The following is an 18,799-nucleotide window of genomic DNA, read 5'->3' on the forward strand; positions in this document are numbered from 1 at the left end:
ACTTATTAAATGAGCAAGACTAGCTATTTTTTCCAACTGGAGCCCAGTAGGATGACTCCTGCAAAGAAGGGTGACAAGAAGAAGGAGGGCCAATCTGCCATCAACGAGGTGGTGACCACAGAATACACCATCAACATTCATAAGCACATCCATGGAGTGGGTTTCAAGAAACGTGCCCCTCAGGCACTCAAAGAAATCCAGAAATTCACCATGAAGGAGATGGGAACTCCAGATGTACGCACTGACACCAGGCTCAACAAAGCTGTCTGGGCCAAAGGAATAACAACTGTCCCATACCATATCTGTGTGCAGTTGTCCAGAAAAATGTAATGAAGATAAAGATTCACCAAACAAGCTCTATATGTTGGTTACCTATGTACTTGTCACCATTTTCAAAAATCTACAGACAGTTGCTATGGATGAGAACTAACTGCTGATTGTCAAATAAAAGTTATAGAACCACCAAAAAATAAAATGGGCGAGACTAAACTGTAATGACTAGGGATGCACATATGGATGATAGATCTATAAAGAAATGAAAATACAGTGAAAGCTACAAAAGTCAAGAAAGTGTTACTTCTGGAGAGGGAAGCAGTTATCATTTGGATGAGAAATGGAGGTGCTTCTTTGGTGACTGGCAAAGTTTTACTTACTGACCTAAGTGATGGCTAGGGGTATTTGTCTAATATTTGTGTTTTGTGTGGTTCTCCAACTATATATTATACTTCATAATAAAAACATTTTTAAGAAAATAATGTTTCAAAGAAGCAATAATGGAAATTGATAAATACTTGAAACTGAATAGTAAAAAGAAACACTAAACTTCAAAACTTGTGAAATTCAACAGAAGTAGAGCTTTGAGACTATTGCTCAAAGAACTTATCTATTATTAGATGAGGGAGCTGAAAAATAACGAGCTAAATGTCCAGCTTAGGCAAGCTAAACAAAACACAGTTAACCCAAAGAAAGACAAAGAATGGGATTTAAAAATCTAGGAGTGTCGGGCTTCCCTGGTGGCGCAGTGGTTGAGAGTCCGCCTGCCGATGCAGGGGACGCGGGTTCGTGCCCCGGTCCGGGAAGATCCCACATGCTGCGGAGCGGCTGGGCCCGTGAGCCATGGCCGCTGAGCCTGCGCGTCCGGAGCCTGTGCTCCGCAACGGGAGAGGCCACAACAGTGAGAGGCCCGCGTACCGCAAAAAAAAAAAAAAAAAAAAAAAAAAAAAAAAAAAAAATCTAGGAGTGGAAATTGTTAAAAAAGAAAACAAAGAAAAAAATAGAAAATAATAAAACCAATGTCATCAAGAAGAAAAGAGGATGTAGAGAAAAGGGAATGCTTGTACACTGTTGGTGGCAATGTAAATTAGTTCAGCTACTACAGAAAACAATATGAATGTTCCTGAAAAAATTTAAAATAGAATTACCATATGATTCAGCAATTCCACTTCTGGGTATATGAAATAAAAACAGGATATTGAAGAGATATATGACCTCCCATGTTTATTGCAGCATCATTTACAAAAGCTAAGATATGGAAACAACGTGCCTGTCAACCGATTAACAGATAAAGATGTGGTAATACTTACAGTGGAATATTACTACCATAAGAAAATTCTGCCCTTTGTGACAACATGGATGGATTCTGAGGACATTACGTCAAGTAAGATAAGTCAGAGAAAGACAAATACTGTACGATATCACTTATATGTGGACCTAAAAGAAAGACAAACTCATAAAAACAGAGTAAAATGGTGGTTACCAGGGTCTGGGGGGAGGGGGAATAGTAGAGATGTTGTTTAAGGATATTAACTTGCAACTAGTAGATACATAAGTCCTAGAGAGCTAATAAAAAGTATAGTGATTATAGACAACAATACTGTAGTATTAAGACCAAACTAGGAGACTAGATCTTAACTTTTCCCATCACAAAAGATAAATGGTAATTATGTGGTGTTCATAGGTAGCTAACACTACAATGGCAATCATATTACAATATATAAATGTACCAAATCAACATGCTGTTCACCTTAGATTTATACAATGTTGTATGTCAAATACATATTTTTGAAAAACTGTTACCACCTTTGGAAACATTGGCTTTATCAAGAGCTGTAAAAATGTTCTCCTCCTTTGATCCAGTAATTCCTCTTCAAGAAGTTATCATAATGAAATAATTCAACAAAACAAAAAATTTTAAGTGGTTATTTCAGCATTATCTAAAATTTTTAAAAAGCAACAAAAAGGTTAAGTAAATCATGACTTATAAACTCCATGGACTATTAAGCAGCCATTGAAGTGGTAATTATGAAAAGTATATGGTAATAGGGGAGAGTAATCATTACAAGTTAGGTAGGAAAAAGCTCAGAGGAAAATGCTATGTTCCATGCACTTCCAACTAAGCACAAATAAATATATATATGGGCCAAGAGTAGAAGGAAACTAAACTGTGCAAGACTTCCCAAATACAGCATGATTTTTTGCAAGCTGTTTCCTCTGCCTTGAATGTTCTCACACACACAGACATTCATATGCATACACACACATAAGTATACATTCAGATACAGTCCCATATACAAATAAACATGCCCAATACACATACTCCCATACACACATATATACTAATGTACACAATGTTCTGGGCATAAAAACAGATACACAGATCCATGAAACATAATAAAGAGCCCAGGAACAAACCCACATATATATGGTCAATTAATTTATGACAAAGGAGCCAAGACATACAATGGGGAAAGAGCAGTCTCTTCAATAAATGGTGCTGGGAAAACTGGACAGCCATATTGAAAGAATGAAACTGGACTCCTGTCTTAAAACTACAAAAATTAACTTAAAATGGATGAAAAGACTTGAATGTAAGACCTGAAACCATAAAAGTCCTAGAAGAAAGCATAGAGGGCAAGCTTCTTGACCTAAGTCTTGGAGATGATTTTTTGGATTTGACATCGAAAGCAAAGGCAACAGAAGCAAAAATAAACAAGTGGGACTACATCAAACTAAAAAGCTTCTCCACAGCAAAGGAAACCATCAACAAAATGAAAAGGCAACCTACTGACTGGGAGAAAATATTTGCAAACCATATATCTGATGAGTTAATACCCAAAATCTATAAAGAACTCATACCACTCAATAGCAAAAAAAAATTCAATTAAAAAATGGGCAGCAGGACTTCCCTGGTGACGCAGTGGTTGAGAGTCTGCCTGCCAATGCAGGGGACGCGGGTTCATGCCCCAGTCCAGAAAGATCCCACATGCCACGGAGCGGCTGGGCCCATGAGCCATGGCTGCTAAGCCTGCACGTCCGGAGCCTGTGCTCCGCAACGGGAGAGACCACAACAGTGAGAGGCCCGCATACCAAAAAAAAAAAAAAAAATGGGCAGAGGATCTAAATAGACATTTTTCCAAAGAAGGCACACAAATGGCCAAGAGGTACATTAAATATGCTCAACAACACTAATCATCAGGGAAATGAAAATCAAAACCACAGTGAGATATCACCTCTCACCTACTGGAATTGCTACTATCAAAAAGACAAGAAATAAGTATTGGCAAGGATGTGGAGAAAAAGGAACCTTTGGGTACTATTAGTGGGAATATAAATTGGTGCAGCCACTATGGAGAACAGTATGGCAGTTCCTCTAAAATTTAAAAATAGAACTACCACATGATCCAGCAATTCCACTTGTGGGTATTTATCTGAAGAAAATGAAAACATAACCCAAAAGATACACACCATCATGTTCACTGTAGCATTATTTACAACAGCCAAGATATGGAAGCAACCTAAGTGTCTATCAATGGATGAATGGATTAAAAAATGTGAGATACAGATATATATATGAAAATTATTCAGCCATAAAAAAGAATGAAATCTTGCCATTTGTGACAACACAGATGGACCTCAAGGGTATTATGCTAAGTGAAATAAGTCACACAGAGAGAGACAAATACCATATGATCTCACTTATATGTGGAATCTAGATAAACAAAACAAAACAAAACTGAGCTCATAGATACAGAAAACAGATTTGTGGTTGCCAGAGGTGGTGGGAGGGTGGGCAAAATGGGTGAAGGGGGTCAAAAGGTACAAACCTCCGGTTATAATATGAATAAGTCATGGGGATGTAACATACAGCATGGTGATTATAGGTAATAACACTGTACTGCATATTTGAAAGCTGCTAAGGGAGTAAATCTTAAAAGTTCTCCTCACAAGAAAAAAAGCTCTGTAACTATGTACGGTGACAGATGTTAACTAGACTTATTGTGGTGATCATTGTGCAGTATGTACAAATATCAAATCATTATATCGTACACCTATGTCAATTTTATATATATATATATATATATATATATATATATATATATAAATCTCAATTTAAAAATAAAAAGATTAGATTTACTGTGTTATGCAACATAAAATCCAGGACAAACCTAAGAAATTATAACATGTTTAAAGAACCATATACACACTCAAGAGGGAGAGAACATGGCCCTAAACTTAGGGAAAGCCTTAGGTTGAATTAGGTGAAAGAAGGGGTGAGCAAAAGATTAGCACTTTCTCTATAAATAACAAATGCTGGAGAGGGTGTGGAGAAAAGGGAACCCTCCTACACTGTTGGTGGGAATGCAAGTTGGTGCACCTACTATGGAGAACAGTATGGAGGTTCCTCAGAAAACTAAATACAGAATTACCATATGATCCAGCATTCCCACTCCTGGGCATATATCCAGACAAAACTACAATTCAAAAAGATACATGTACCCCTGGGCTTCCCTGGTGGCGCAGTGGTTGAGAATCTGCCTGCCGATGCAGGAGACACGGGTTCGTGCCCTGGTCCGGGAAGATCCCACATGCCGCGGAGCAACTAAGCCCGTGAGCCATGGCCGCTAGGCCTGCGCATTCGGGGCCTGTGCTCCGCAAGGGGAGAGGCCACAACAGTGAGAGGACCGCATACCGCAAAAAAAAAAAAAAAGATACATGTACCCCTATGTTCATAGCAGCACTATTCACAATTGCCAAGACATGGAAACAATCTAAAAGCTCATCAACAAATGAATGGATAAAGAAGATGTGGTACATATATACAATGGAATATTACTCAGCCATAAAAAAAGAATGAAATAATGCCATTTGCAACAACACAGATGCAACTAGAGATTATCATACTAAGGGAAGTAAGTCAGAAAGAGAAAGACAAATACCATATGATGTCCATATGTGGAGTCTAAAATGACACAAATGAACCTATCTATGAAACAGAAACAGAATCAGGGACAGAGAGAACAGACTTGTGGTTGCCAAGCGGGAGGGGAGTGGAGGGATGGAGTGGGAGTTTGGGATTAGCAGATGCAAACTATTATATATAGAATGGATAAACAACAAGGTCCTACTGTATAGCACTGCGAACTATATTCAATACCCTGTGATAAACTATAATGGAAAAGAATATGAAAAAGAATGTACACATATGTATAACTGAATCACTTTGCTGTACAGCAGTAATTAACACATTGTAATTCAACTACACTTCAATAAAAAATAAATTTTAAAAAAAGATTGGCACTTTCAAGGAGAATGAACATGGGAGAGAACAAATTAGAGAATGACATTTTCAGGGACTGGAAGTAACTAAGAGTTGCCAGCGTTTACAAGGAAGTTGGAAAAGAGTGAGAGATGAGATAGAGTAAGAGATAATAAGTGGACATTTCTGGGAGAATAATTTAAGTCATAACAATTTACGTGGACTTTACACTAAAGGCAACAGGAAAGGTTTTAAGGAGGAGAGAAACAAAATTAGTAAGATAAATTAAAAAATAGAACATTGCAATAATAATCACAATAATAATAATCACAGTGAATAAAATACTTGTTTTAATCATTAAAACCCCAAATTATCCTCTTATAAAGATTATTAAATGAAGACACTATTTGAAAAAACTGGATGAAAAGATGTAGATGATACAGTATTAAAAACAAGAAAGGGAAAGAAAACAACTCCTACAAACCAGTAACAACCCAATAAACAAAAAATATATACAAGCATCTCACAGAAGAGGAAATACATGTGACTGATAAACATACAAATAGATGCTCAACATTACTACAATTCAGGGAAATTCCAATCAAGAGCACAGTGAGATGCTACTTTATACTTAAGACATATAAAAACACTAAATTTTTGAAAGGAACAACTCAACTGAGTCTCTTAGCCATTGTTTGTATGAACGCAAATTGGTAAGACCACTTTGGAAAAACAACATTACTATATGAAGTTAAATACTTGTACAGTCTACGACCCCCAGCAATTCCACTCGGAGCAAGTGGAATTTCATACATTTATTGGCCATCTGTATTTCTTCCTTTGTTCAGACCCTCTTCAAACTTTTTCTAAGAGCTAATCCACCTCATTCTTAATAATTTTTAAGACCTGATGTATATGTGAGTGTGTGTGTGTGTGTGTGTGTGTGTGTGTGTTGAAGAAGACAGCCTTTGCTTATAATGTGTATTCGAATTACTTCACCTACCACTATGCTGTTTATCTTTGGTATGCTATATTTTGCCAAATTTTACTATTCAAATAATCAAACTTCCCAATCTTTTGTTTTTAACTACTGAATTCACAGCTTTTAAATTAACAGGTCTCTAACATAACTTTCCAGGGATAAAGCTCTGGACTAGAATGTACTAGTTCTATCCTTCCTATCTGTGGAGCTCTACTGGTGTTTAATGCCACCTCAATGTAGATTTAAAAATCCAAAGGCATCATCAGAGTTCTAATGTATAAGCATAACCCCAACCGAGACTAAGGAAGATTTGCCTCTGCCATGATTTGGACTTAGATGTCAACCGTAAAATAGTACATAATAGTATACAGAGGAAGGGCCTTTAAGCTTCTGCATCTGATTTCAACACACGTTAATTTGGTCCTGTATTGCCTCATGCAAGGTAAAAAATAAATAAATAACAACAATAAAAATGAACAAACCAAAAAAACCTCTTTAACGAAAAAGAAAAATCTGCATAGATGTTTAAACATGAATTCATAATATGTACCCCCCAAAGATCATCTTACCTGTTAGGCTGCCTTGGAATATATATAAGGCATCACAGGCAGCAGGAGGTGTAGGTACCAGTCCTTGAAAAAGTCCATGGAGTGCTACAACCAACCAGCAGGCAAGAACACCCACTCAGAAAAAATCTATGAGTTTTGTTGTTGTTGTTGTTTTTGTTTTGTTTTTGTGTGTGTGTGGTACGCGGGCCTCTCACTGTTGTGGCCTCTCCCATTGCGGAGCACAGGCTCCGGACGCGCAGGCTCAGCGGCCATGGCTCACGGGCCCAGCCGCTCCACGGCATGTGGGATCCTCCCGGACCGGGGCACGAACCTGCGTCCCCGGCATTGGCAGGCGGACTCTCAACCACTGCGCCACCAGGGAAGCCCTATGAGTTTTTTTTTTAATCTGATCATCTTATTGCTAGTTTTAAGACTACCCAATATTATTAATTCACAGATCCCTTCTGTTACCCATTTCTAGTTTGTACTTAACAAGCTTTTACATTTGCTTTTTCTATCCTGCTTTCACTTACAAATTAAAATATATTCGAGTTCTCCCTCTCTATCTTTCACTCTCACACAGTTCAACAAATAGCTTGTAATTTTACTGTCATTTTATAATTTTCCCTAGCAAACTAGTGAAACTGCCAAATTATAGGTAATTATGTAGTTGATTCCATTTGCCCAAAATGATTAGTCTCACCTCTCCTGTTTGAGGCAATCAAACCTTCCTTCATCAAGCCAACAAATATGATCAGGATTTAATTTTGTCATGGATCTACATACTTTTTTTTTTTTTTTAATCTTTTGGACATGCCACACAGCATGTGGGATCTTAGTTCCCCAACCAGGGATCAAAACCACACCCCTTGCATTGGAAGCTCGGAGTCTTAACCACTGGACCGCTGGGGAAGTCCCCACATGCATTTTAAAAGGAAAGAAAATTATATAGATAACGGTGATTTAGTTTTTAAAAATATGTCTAATAAGAGGTTTCTTTACTATTTATTATGAGAACATTTTAAAATATTTACTGCATGTAGCACTCCCTATTGCTATGAAGTTTACATGCATTTTCATTTCATCACTAGCGCCTGAGAGCAACCATAACAGAAGTAAAAAGTTAAGGTCAAACAAATTAATATTAAAATTTATAATCTGAGTTGTGAGCCAATATTTGTTCATATAAGACTTCTCTCAAAAGAGGAATGGTTCCTTCCAAGAGACTGTCTTTTTTATAATACAAAATAATTAACAGTTGTCATAATACCACCACTATTCTGCTCAAGCTCCAGTAGTTGTCAGTTTAATGTCAGATGGTAGTATGCAATTTCCATTGAGACTGAATTAGTGTAGGTTGATGAAATGAAGCACCAGGCTACATTAACTCACTTAATAATCAGGTTTTGTACTGAGACTGTTAGCAGTAGCATATGTTAAGATCCGTATCAGGACAGCTTGCTTTTGTCAGTTGTTTGTATTAAAGCCAACTGCACTGTCAACAGTATTTATTCAGTATTCAGAGATCCAAAAATGATATTAATTAATAATAATAAGAGGGACTTCCCTGGTGGTCCAGTGGTTAAGAATCCACCTTCCAATGCAGGGGATGCGTGTTCGATCCCTGGTTGGGGAACTAAGATCCCACATGCTGCAGGGCAACTAAGCCCATGTGCTGCAACTAATGAGACCGCACACTGCAACTACTGAGCCTGTGCACTCTAGAGCCACAACTAGAGAGCCCACGTGCCACCATTAGAGAGAAGCCTGCGTGCCGCACTGAAAAATTCTGCATGCTGCAACTAAGACCTGACAGTCAAATAAATAAATAATAAATATTTTTTAAAATAATAATAAGAGATAACATTTATTAAACGCCAGGTACTCAGAGCCAGCCAACAACCCCCTAAGGTAAGAACTATTACTATTACAGATATGGGAAATTATGGCCCAGAGAGTGAAGTCACTTTAAGGTCACACAACTAGTAAATGGGGAGAGCTGAAATCTCAAGCAAGTTTGGCTCCAAAAGTAATACAGACAATAACAAAGAGGACAAATACATGCAAGGAGAGCCCAACTCACTAACAGATATAGAGACTATAACAAACTATATATTCCCATTGTTATAAGCATTATATAACTGACTCCCCAGGAACAGAAAAATTACAAGCTATTTGTTGAACTGTGTGAGAGTGAAAGGTAGAGAGGGAGAACTCGAATATCTTTAATTTATAAGTGAAAGCTGGACAGAAAAAGCAAATGTAAAAGCTTGTTAAGTAACAAACTAAACATGGGTAGCAGAAGGGACCTGTGAATTAATAATATCAGGTAATCTTAAAACTAGCAATAAGATGATCAGATTAAAAAACTCAGATTTTTTCTGAGTGGATTCAAAGTGATACAGAGAGATGAAAAGTGCATAGTTCCAGGGACTTCCCTGGTGGTCCAGTGGATAAGACTCCACGCTCCCAATGCAGGGGGCCTGGGTTCGATCCCTGGTTGGGGAACTAGATCCCACATGCATGCCACAACTAAGAAGTCAGCATGCTGCAACTAAAAGATCCCGTATGCCGCAATGAAGATACTGAGTGCTGCAACTAAGACCAGGATCAGCCAAAATAAATAAATAAAAAATAAATAAACATTAAAAAATTTAAAAATCACATAGTTCCAGGTTTGTTAACGGTTCCAGAGGGTAAGCTGAAGCTTCAGTTGATATGATCAGTAATGGAAGCTAGCAGAGAATTTAAGAGGGTGGTAACAGATGCAGTAAAAAATGGCAGAAGAGAAAATGACCTTGGCTGCAAGCAAGTAAGATTATCATAAACTCAAGGAATTCACACCTATTGATGAAGTAAAACTGAAAGTAAATAGGAATTCAGCGAGAAAAGGAAGAACAGTCTGCTCTGTCACAAAGAAGTCTACTATATGAAGTAAAAATGTAAGCCTAAGACAGACTGAAAATATGAAGACATCATTTATCTTAGCAAAATCAATCAACACTTAAGCTCCATGAGGTGGGGAATTTGTAGCACTCACTCACTTTGTTGTGGAATTAACGAACGATGAAGACATCTGCTTTGGTAACCTGGCTCAAACCCTTCTTCAAAATTTTGCTTAAAAAGGGTAGCCGGGAAAGGGAAGAGCTGCTACTATTGAGAATAGACAGTCTGAGAGTAAAATGGCAGAAATGATTCAAAGACCAACAAAAATTAATATCTGGCTAGAGTTAGTTTTGAGACTGAAGAGTCAGAGAAGACCTGTTGTGGCAGTACTTTAAAATTTAAATTCCCTTTACAGACTCCAAAATTAGAACAGAAGTGGGAATGCAAATCTATGAACATTTGCTCCCAAATGATAATTCTTTTTTAAAAATGATCTATGTATGAGCCTTAGCATAATTCAAAAACTATAACTCCAGGATTTTTGAAAGCTTGGTCCATCATGGATGTTTAAAAGAACTAATATTTCTAAAACAGCAGTTCAGAAATCACACTAGCACGGAAAGTGATGTAATTCCAACACCCGCCCCGCCCCCCACCCGGCCCTTTTTGATCAGTAGGTAGAAACAGTACCATGGCTGAGTACAGTATAAAAGCTAACCCTACCAAAAGGGAAAAAATATTAAGTTAGCAGCCTTGAGTCAAAACAGCAGCAGTATTCAGGAGAAGGGTGGAGTTTAATCACGCTCCAGTGTTAAATGACTAATGTGGGTCGGCCTGAAGTTGGTTATGAGTCCCCAGGGTAAAAATGACATATTCACATTACAGTTTGATGTCTGTGCTAGAAAAATGTTCAGACCAAGAATGAAACATTGCACAGTTCTGGGAAACATCACTCACTCTGTGGTCTGTTGTGGATGGCATCGCCGACCGCTGCATAGTAACAGCCAGCCCACCCTAACCACGCTGGTTCTAACAGCTTACGGTGCTTGATTAAGACCCTGTGGATTTATGTGATAAACATATCATTCCTTCCTTGTTACCACTTAACTGTAAAACGGTCTAAAATGCCAAAGAACATTCTCTCTTAACTAAACAAATATTTATTTTGTTGAAATAAAACGTAACTGTTGTATTTTTCATATGACTCTGCCATGAATTACTTTTCTTTTTTATTAACTGAGTAGAATGAGCTCACAGCAACAGTGTCAAACAACACCTGATGACTAATGAAATGCCACCCTGAAGCCCTTAAAATGTGATCACCACCACAAAGACCCTAAGCCTGCACCCCATTCCTGACTCAAGGACAAAAGTCTAACATACAAGGTGGAAAAGGTGAGCAATCCGTGGCATTTATAGAGCAACTCTGTGATGGACTCCAACATGTAAACAAAACACACATTCATACTCATCCGCTAAATGTTAAAATGAGATTTAGCACAGCCAGGGAATAGAGTAAGCTGCTCCATCTCTTACTATATATCAGCATTTCCCAAAAAATTTTCCAAGGAATATTAAAAGCATTCCATGGTCAGAAAATCTGAAATGCCACAGCTATTCATCTGGGATCATCACCATGCCTATTAGGGCTCTGAGAGGTCATGCAGTAAAGAAACTGGTTTTGTTAACCCAGTTTTTCCCATACTTACTTGATCATAAAACCTGTTTTTTTGTTTTGTTTTGTGAAATATCAGTGATATGAAGAGTTTGGGAAATGCCACTCAAAGATTACCATGTATACAAGTATTATTTGTTAACAATTAAAATATAACATACAAAATTAAGTAAGATTTGCTTGATGCTTGCAGAGTACTAAAGGAAACTGCAGTGCCTTAGGTTCAACAAATGTTGGTTGATAGCTTTACTTCCCAAAACGACAAGCAAAATACCATTAACTGTATATTCAGTAATGCTCAAAATAAAGCACAAAAAGCCTGTTCTATAGTAGTGTCACTTAGCACATAATTCTCATAAGTGAATAAAAACATCAATATTTGGGCTGATAGCATTTTAAGTGCTCAGTAAGAACATATAGTGTAATTATTGATCAGAAAACATCTAAATGTCTATGACTTCAGGAGCCCACAACCTTAATAATCTCTCCTCGTGTTACTGACTACATTGAGATAACCTACTAATACCCAAACAGTGGCACCTACTGAGGATTATTACAATACTTACCACATTACAAAAAGAATCCAGACCAATGCTACGTACATACTTAGTACATTCTGGATTAGACCAAGTAAAATTTAACAACAAGCTGAACAGCATTCTATAAAACAAAAACAAAAAGTCAGTTAGGCTAATTCTGTCTGTTTTTCTAAGCTATGGACTCATAGTGAGAAAGAAGATTGTCTTGGAACTTGATGACTGAATCATATCTGAAATCTTTAAAGTTTATCTACACTTACCTCAAAAGAAGTTCTTTGGGTAACTTTTTGTTAATAAGGCCTTCATCATTATTTGAGAAAACCTACAGGAAAAAAAAAAGGGGATATTATTAAAATGTTCCTCAATCAAAAAAAAAAAAAAGGATACACATTTTGTAGATCAAAACAGCCCCAATCACTGTCCTACAATTATGATACTAATTTCATGAAGTCACCATTCTTCGACATTGATGGATATAAAAATAGTTTATACCCTATTACCATTTAATAAAAACAGCAAACATTTAGAGAAGAGTTAACACACAGCCATATCTACACTACATTATATTACAGATTTTAGCCAAGGCCTTTAGAAAGGAAAATGAATAAAAGGCATGCTGACTGGAAAGGAAGAAATAAAACTTCTATTTACAGATGACATAATCTTATATATTGAAAATTCTAAAAAAGAGACACAAAAAAACTATTAGAACTAATAAGGGAATTCAGCCAGGTGGCAAAATATAATATACAAATATACAATATATTCATATAAAAATAAATTTTATTTCCATACATTACCAATGAACAACCTGAAAATGAAATTAAGAAAACAATCTCATTTGTAACAGCAAAAAAAAAAAAAAAAAAATACTTAGGGGACTTCCCTGGTGATGCAGTGTTTAAGAATCCTCCTGCCTATACAGGGGACAATAGGTTTGATCCCTGGTCCTGAAAGATCCCACATGCTGTGGAGCAACTAAGCCCGTGAGTCACATCTACTGAACCTGTGCTCTAGAGCCCGAGAGCCGCAACTACTGGCCCCACGCGCCACAACTACTGAAGCCTGTGTGCTCTAGGGCCCACATGAAGCAACCACTGAGCCCGTGTGCCACAACTACCAAAGCCCACATGCCTAGAGCCTGTGCTTCACAACAAGAGAAGCCACTGCAATGAGAAGCCTGCACACCACGACTAGTGAAAGCCTGCGTGCAGCAACAAAGACCCAACACAGCCAAAAAACAACAACAACTTAGGAATACATTTAACTAAAGAAGTGCCTGACATTATATATTGAAAACTTATGCTAAACGCTGTTGTGAGAAATTAAAGAAGGTTTGAATAAACTGAAATACATCCCATGTTCATGAATTGGAAGATTTAATAGCATTAAGTTAGCAATGTTCCTCAGCTTGTACTTATTCTACTTGGGGTTTGCCAACTATGTCCAGACTGCTATTAGGCCCATCAAATGAATATTTAATGTCTGATTCATACTTTCACTTCTAGCATTCCCAGTTCAGTCTTTTTACAGTCTTCCATCTTCCTGCTAAAATTTTCTAACTGTTCATCCATTCCAACTGTTCAACATCTGGACCATCACTGACTATTTCTCTTAGCTCTTCTCCTGATCATGGGTCACATTTGTTTCTCTACATGTTTCATAATTTGTTATTTCACACCAAATATTGTGCATAAAAAATAATTAATTTACAAGGATCAATGAAACTAAGAGATGTTTCTCTGAAAAGAAAAAATTGACAGAGAAAGGGAGGAGAGACTGGCCAAGATAGCAGAGCTATCCTTGAGCTATCCACTGAGCTCACCTCCTCTCACAAGCACACCAAAATCACAACTATTTGCAGAACAACCATCAGTGAAAAAGACCAGAATCTACCAGAAAAAGATCTTCTACAATTAAAGGAGGAACCACAACAAGATGGGTAGGAGAGGCAGACTCAATATAATCATGTCCCATACCACGGGGTGGGTAACCCACAAACTGGAGAATCATTATATTGCAGAGGTTCTCCCACAGGAGTGAGAATTCTAAGCTCCACATCGGGCTCTGCAGCCCAGAAGTCAAGCACCAAGAAGACAAGCCCCCAGAGCATCTGGCTTTGAAGGTCAGCAGGGCTTAACTTCGGGAGGCTCAAAGGACTCAGGGAAACAGAGACCTGGCTCTTAAAAGGTGCACACAAAATCTGACATGTTCTAGAACCCAGGGCAAAAGCAGTAATTTGATAGGAGCCTGGGCGAGACCTACCTACTAGCCTAGGAGAGTCTCCTTGGAGAGAGGCGGCGGGGAGCTGTGGCTCACCCTGGGGACACAGACACTGGCAGCAGCCTTTCTTGGGAGCTCCTTCTACTGTGTGGACAATGGTGCTCCCAGGCACCATTGTGGAACCCTCCCTCTAGCTCATTAGCACCAAGACCTGGCCCATCCAACAGCCTGTAGGCACCAGTGCTGGGATGCCTTAGGCAAAGCAACTAATTGGATGGGGACACAACCCCACCTATCAGCAGACAGGCTGCCTAAAACTTCCTGAGCCCACAGCTGCCTCTGAACATGGCCCTGCCCACCGGAGGGCTAGGACCCAGCTCCACCCACCAATGTGCAGGCACCAGCCCTGCCCTCCAAGAAGGCTATTCTAGCCATTGGACGAGTCTCACCCACCAGGGGGCAAATACCAGATGTAACAAAGCCACAATCCCACAGCCTGCAGACCCAGCCTGCCCACAGCAGGCCAGACCCTACCCTGGGACCAGCTGGGCCCCAACCCTTCCCACTAGCAGGCCAAAACAAGCTTCCCAACACCCTGGACCCCATACTCAACTGTGTCAGGAAACGCCCCCCCCACCCTGCACATACACACCAGTTATCTCACACCAGCTCTGTGATCCCTGGGCACTACAGCCAGACTCCAGGACCCAACTGTGACTGCTAGTAGTCCGACATTAATCCCAAGACCTGGCTTCACCCATCAGTAGGTGGGCAACAGCCCCAAAGTTTTCTGGACCCTGATTCCACCCACCAGTGAGCCAGGACTAGCCCCAGGGCCCCCTGGGGTACTGCAGTCAGCTGCCTCGTGACTAGCCTCCACCAACCAGTAGCCAACAGCCTCCCAAAACATGGCCAAAGCATGGCCTGGCAACCAACCAGAGTAGGGGCCAACCAAGCCTACCAGACTGTCCACACAGTCAGCCTGCCACAACAGAAGGAACCATGCAGTCCTCATGGGGGAACTGCTAGAACATACAGCTTGGCCATGATAGGGGAGTGCACTGCTAGGATGCATAGCACATCTCCTACAGAAGAATACTTCTCTAAGGTCAGGAAATGTAGTTAACCCACCAGATACATAAAAATACAAACAGCAACTTAGGCAAAATGAGGTGAACATGTTCTAATTGAAGGAACAAAATAAAACCCTAGAATAAGAACTTAGTGGAGACACGCAATCTACCCAAGAGTCCAGGGTAATGATCATAACGATGATCAAAGAACTCAGGACAAGAATGGATGCACAGAGTAAAAAGTTAAAAGTTTTTAACAAAGAGAAAACATTTTAAAAAAAGAGAAAGATGAAGAACACAATAACTGAAATGAAAAATATACTAGAAGGAATCTACAGTAGACTAAATGATACAGAAAAATGGATCAGCAAGCTGAGAGATGGAGTAGTAGAAATCACTGCCACTACAGAAAAAAGGAAAAAGAATAAACAGAAATGAGGACAGTTTAAGAGCCCTTTGGGACAATATCAAGTGTACAAATATTCACATTATAGGGGTCCCAGAAGGAGAAGAGAGATAAAAAGGAGCTGAGAACATATTTGATGAAATAACAGGTGAAAACTTCCCTAACCTGGAAAAGGAAACAGTCATCCAAGTCCAGGAAGGGCAGAGAGTTCCATACAGGATTAACCCAAAAAGTAACACAACAAGACACATTGTAACTAAAATGACAAAAAATTAAAGATAAAGAGAGAATCTTAAAAGCAGCAAGGGAAAAGCAACAAATAAAATCCAAGGGAACTCCCATAAGCCTATCAGCTGATTTTTCAGCAAAACCCCTGCAGGCCAGAAGGGAGTGGGGCATGATTTTTTTTTTTTTTTTTTTTTTGCAGTACCAGGACTCTCACTGTTGTGGCCTCTCCCGTTGCGGAGCAGAGGCTCTGAACAAGCAGGCTCAGCAGCCATGGCTCACGGGCCCAGCCGCTCCGTGGCATGTGGGATCTTCCCGGACCGGGGCACGAACCCATGTCCCCTGCATCGGCAGGCGGACTCTCAACCACTGCGCCACCAGGGAAGCCCATGCTATATTTTAAATGATGAAAGGGAAGTACCTGCAACCTACAACCAAGAAATACTCTACCCAGCCAGCCTCTCGTTCAGATTTGATAGAAAGATCACAAGCTTTTCAAACAAGCAAAAGCTAAAAGAGTTCAGCACCATCAAATCAGCTTTAAAACAAATATTAAAGGAACTTCTCCAGGTGAAAAAAGAAAAGGCCACAATGAGAAATATGAAAATTACGAAATGAAAAAGTTCATCAGTAAAGGCAAACACACAGTAAAGGTAGGGAATCATCCACACATAAAGTGAGTAGGAAGGTTAAAAGACGAAGGTAATAAAATCACTATCAAAATCACTTAAGCAGTTAAGGGATACACGAAACAATTAGATAAAAGATATGATATAAAAACAGTAATTGTGAGGGGAGAAGAGTACAAAGACAGGGTTGTTAAAACGCATTTGAAAGTAAGAGGTCAGCAACTTAATCACATATATATAGATTGTTATATAAAAATCTCATGGTAACCACAAACCAAAAATCAAAAATAGATATCACACAAAAAAAGAAAAAAGAATACATATATAACACTAAAAACAGTCAAATCACAAGAGAAGAACAAAAGAAGAAGAAAAAGACAAAACAAAACAAACCCCAGACAATTAACAAAATGGCAACAAGAACATACATATCAATAATTACCTTAACTGTAAACAGACTATATGTTCCAATCAAAAGACACAGCGTGGCTCAACAGATACAAAAACAAGACCCATATATATGCTGCCTACAAGAGACTCACTTCAGATATAAAGACACAAAAGACTGAAAGTGAGGGGATGGAAAAGGTATTCCATGCAAATGGAAATTAAAAAAAAAAGCCAGAATAGCAATACTTTTATCAGACAAAACATACTTTAAAATAAAGACTGTTACAAAGAAGCATACTACATAATGATCAAGGGATCAATCCAAGAAGACAGAACAATTGTAACTATATATGCACCCAACACAGGAGCACCTCAATATATAAGGCAAATATTAACGGACATAAAAGGAGAAATCAACAGTAACATAATAGTAGAGGAATTTAACACCCCACTTACATCAATGAACAGATCATCTAGACAGAGAATCAATAAGGAAACACTGGCCTGAAATGACACCTTAGATGAGATGGACTTAACTGATACATAAAGAGCATTCCATTCAGAAGCAGAATACACATTCTTTTCAAGTGCACATGGAACATTCTCCAGGAGAGATCACATGTTAGGCTTCAAAACAAGCCTCAGTAAATTTAAGAAAACTGAAATAATATCAAGTATCTTTTCCAATCACAACACTATGAGACTAGAAATCAACTACAAGGAAAAAAATGCAAAAAACACAAACACATGGAGGCTAAACAATATGCTACTAAACCACCAATGGATCATTAAAGAAGTCAAAGAGGAAATCAAAAATTCTTACAGACAAATGAAAATGAAAACACGATGATCCAAAACTAATGGGATGCAGCAAAAACAGTTCTAAGAGGGAAGTTTACAGCAATAGAAGTTTACCTCAGGAAACAAGAAAAATCTCAAACAATCTAAACTTGCATCTAAAGGAACTAGAGAAAGAACAAACAAAACCCAAAGTTAGTAGAAGGAAAGAAATCATAAAGATCAGAGCAGAAATAAATGAAATAGAGACTAAAAAAATAGAAAAGATCAATGAAACTAAAAGTTGGTTCTTTGCAAAGATAAACAAAATCGATAAACCGTTAGCTAAATTTATCAAGAAAACCTAATAAAATCAGAGATGAAAAAGAAGTTACAAGTGACACCACAGAAATACAAAGGATCATAAGACAACAGTGATCAAACAGCTATATGCCAATAAAATGGATAGCTTAGAAGAAATGGGCAAATTCTTTGAAATGTACAATCTCCCAAGATTGAACCAGGAAGAAATAGAAAATATGAACAGACCAATTACCAGTAATGAAATTGAATCAGTAATTTAAAACTCCCAACAAAGAAAAGTCCAGGATCAGATGGCTTCACAGGTGAATTCTACTAAACGTTTAGAGAAGAGTTAACACCTATCCTTCTCAAACTATTCTCCCTCCCCAAAAACAGAAACTGCAGAGGAAGGAACATTTCCAAATTCATTATGTGAGGCCAGCATCACCCTGACACCAAAACCAAGGATATCAGAAAAAAAAAAAAATTACAGGCCAATATCACTTATGAACAAGATGCAAAAATCCTCAACACAATATTAGCAAACTGATTCCCACAATACATTAAAAGAATCAGATGCCATAATCAAGTGGGATTTATCCCAGGG

The 18,799-nt window shown here is 38.4% G+C and overlaps 1 protein-coding gene and 1 pseudogene across 6 annotated transcripts in view; one reads left to right on the forward strand and one right to left on the reverse strand.

Moving 5' to 3' along the window:
- Nucleotides 1-18,799, reverse strand: part of FBXL2 (F-box and leucine rich repeat protein 2) — a 94,754-nt gene that overhangs the window by 64,614 nt on the left and 11,341 nt on the right. For all 6 annotated transcript variants that reach the window (XR_010835013.1, XR_010835015.1, XR_010835014.1 and 3 more), the window contains exon 2: nucleotides 12,427-12,488. Coding sequence is in view for 1 of the 6 variants with exons in the window: in XM_059077391.2 (XP_058933374.1) it covers nucleotides 12,427-12,488 (62 nt within the window). In the remaining 5 variants the exon portion in view is untranslated. The remainder of the gene's footprint in view (nucleotides 1-12,426; nucleotides 12,489-18,799) is intronic.
- LOC131764340 (large ribosomal subunit protein eL31-like) lies at nucleotides 52-430 on the forward strand (annotated as a pseudogene).

This window comes from Kogia breviceps, chromosome 10, assembly GCF_026419965.1.
Source record: "Kogia breviceps isolate mKogBre1 chromosome 10, mKogBre1 haplotype 1, whole genome shotgun sequence".
NCBI lineage: Eukaryota > Metazoa > Chordata > Mammalia > Artiodactyla > Physeteridae > Kogia > Kogia breviceps.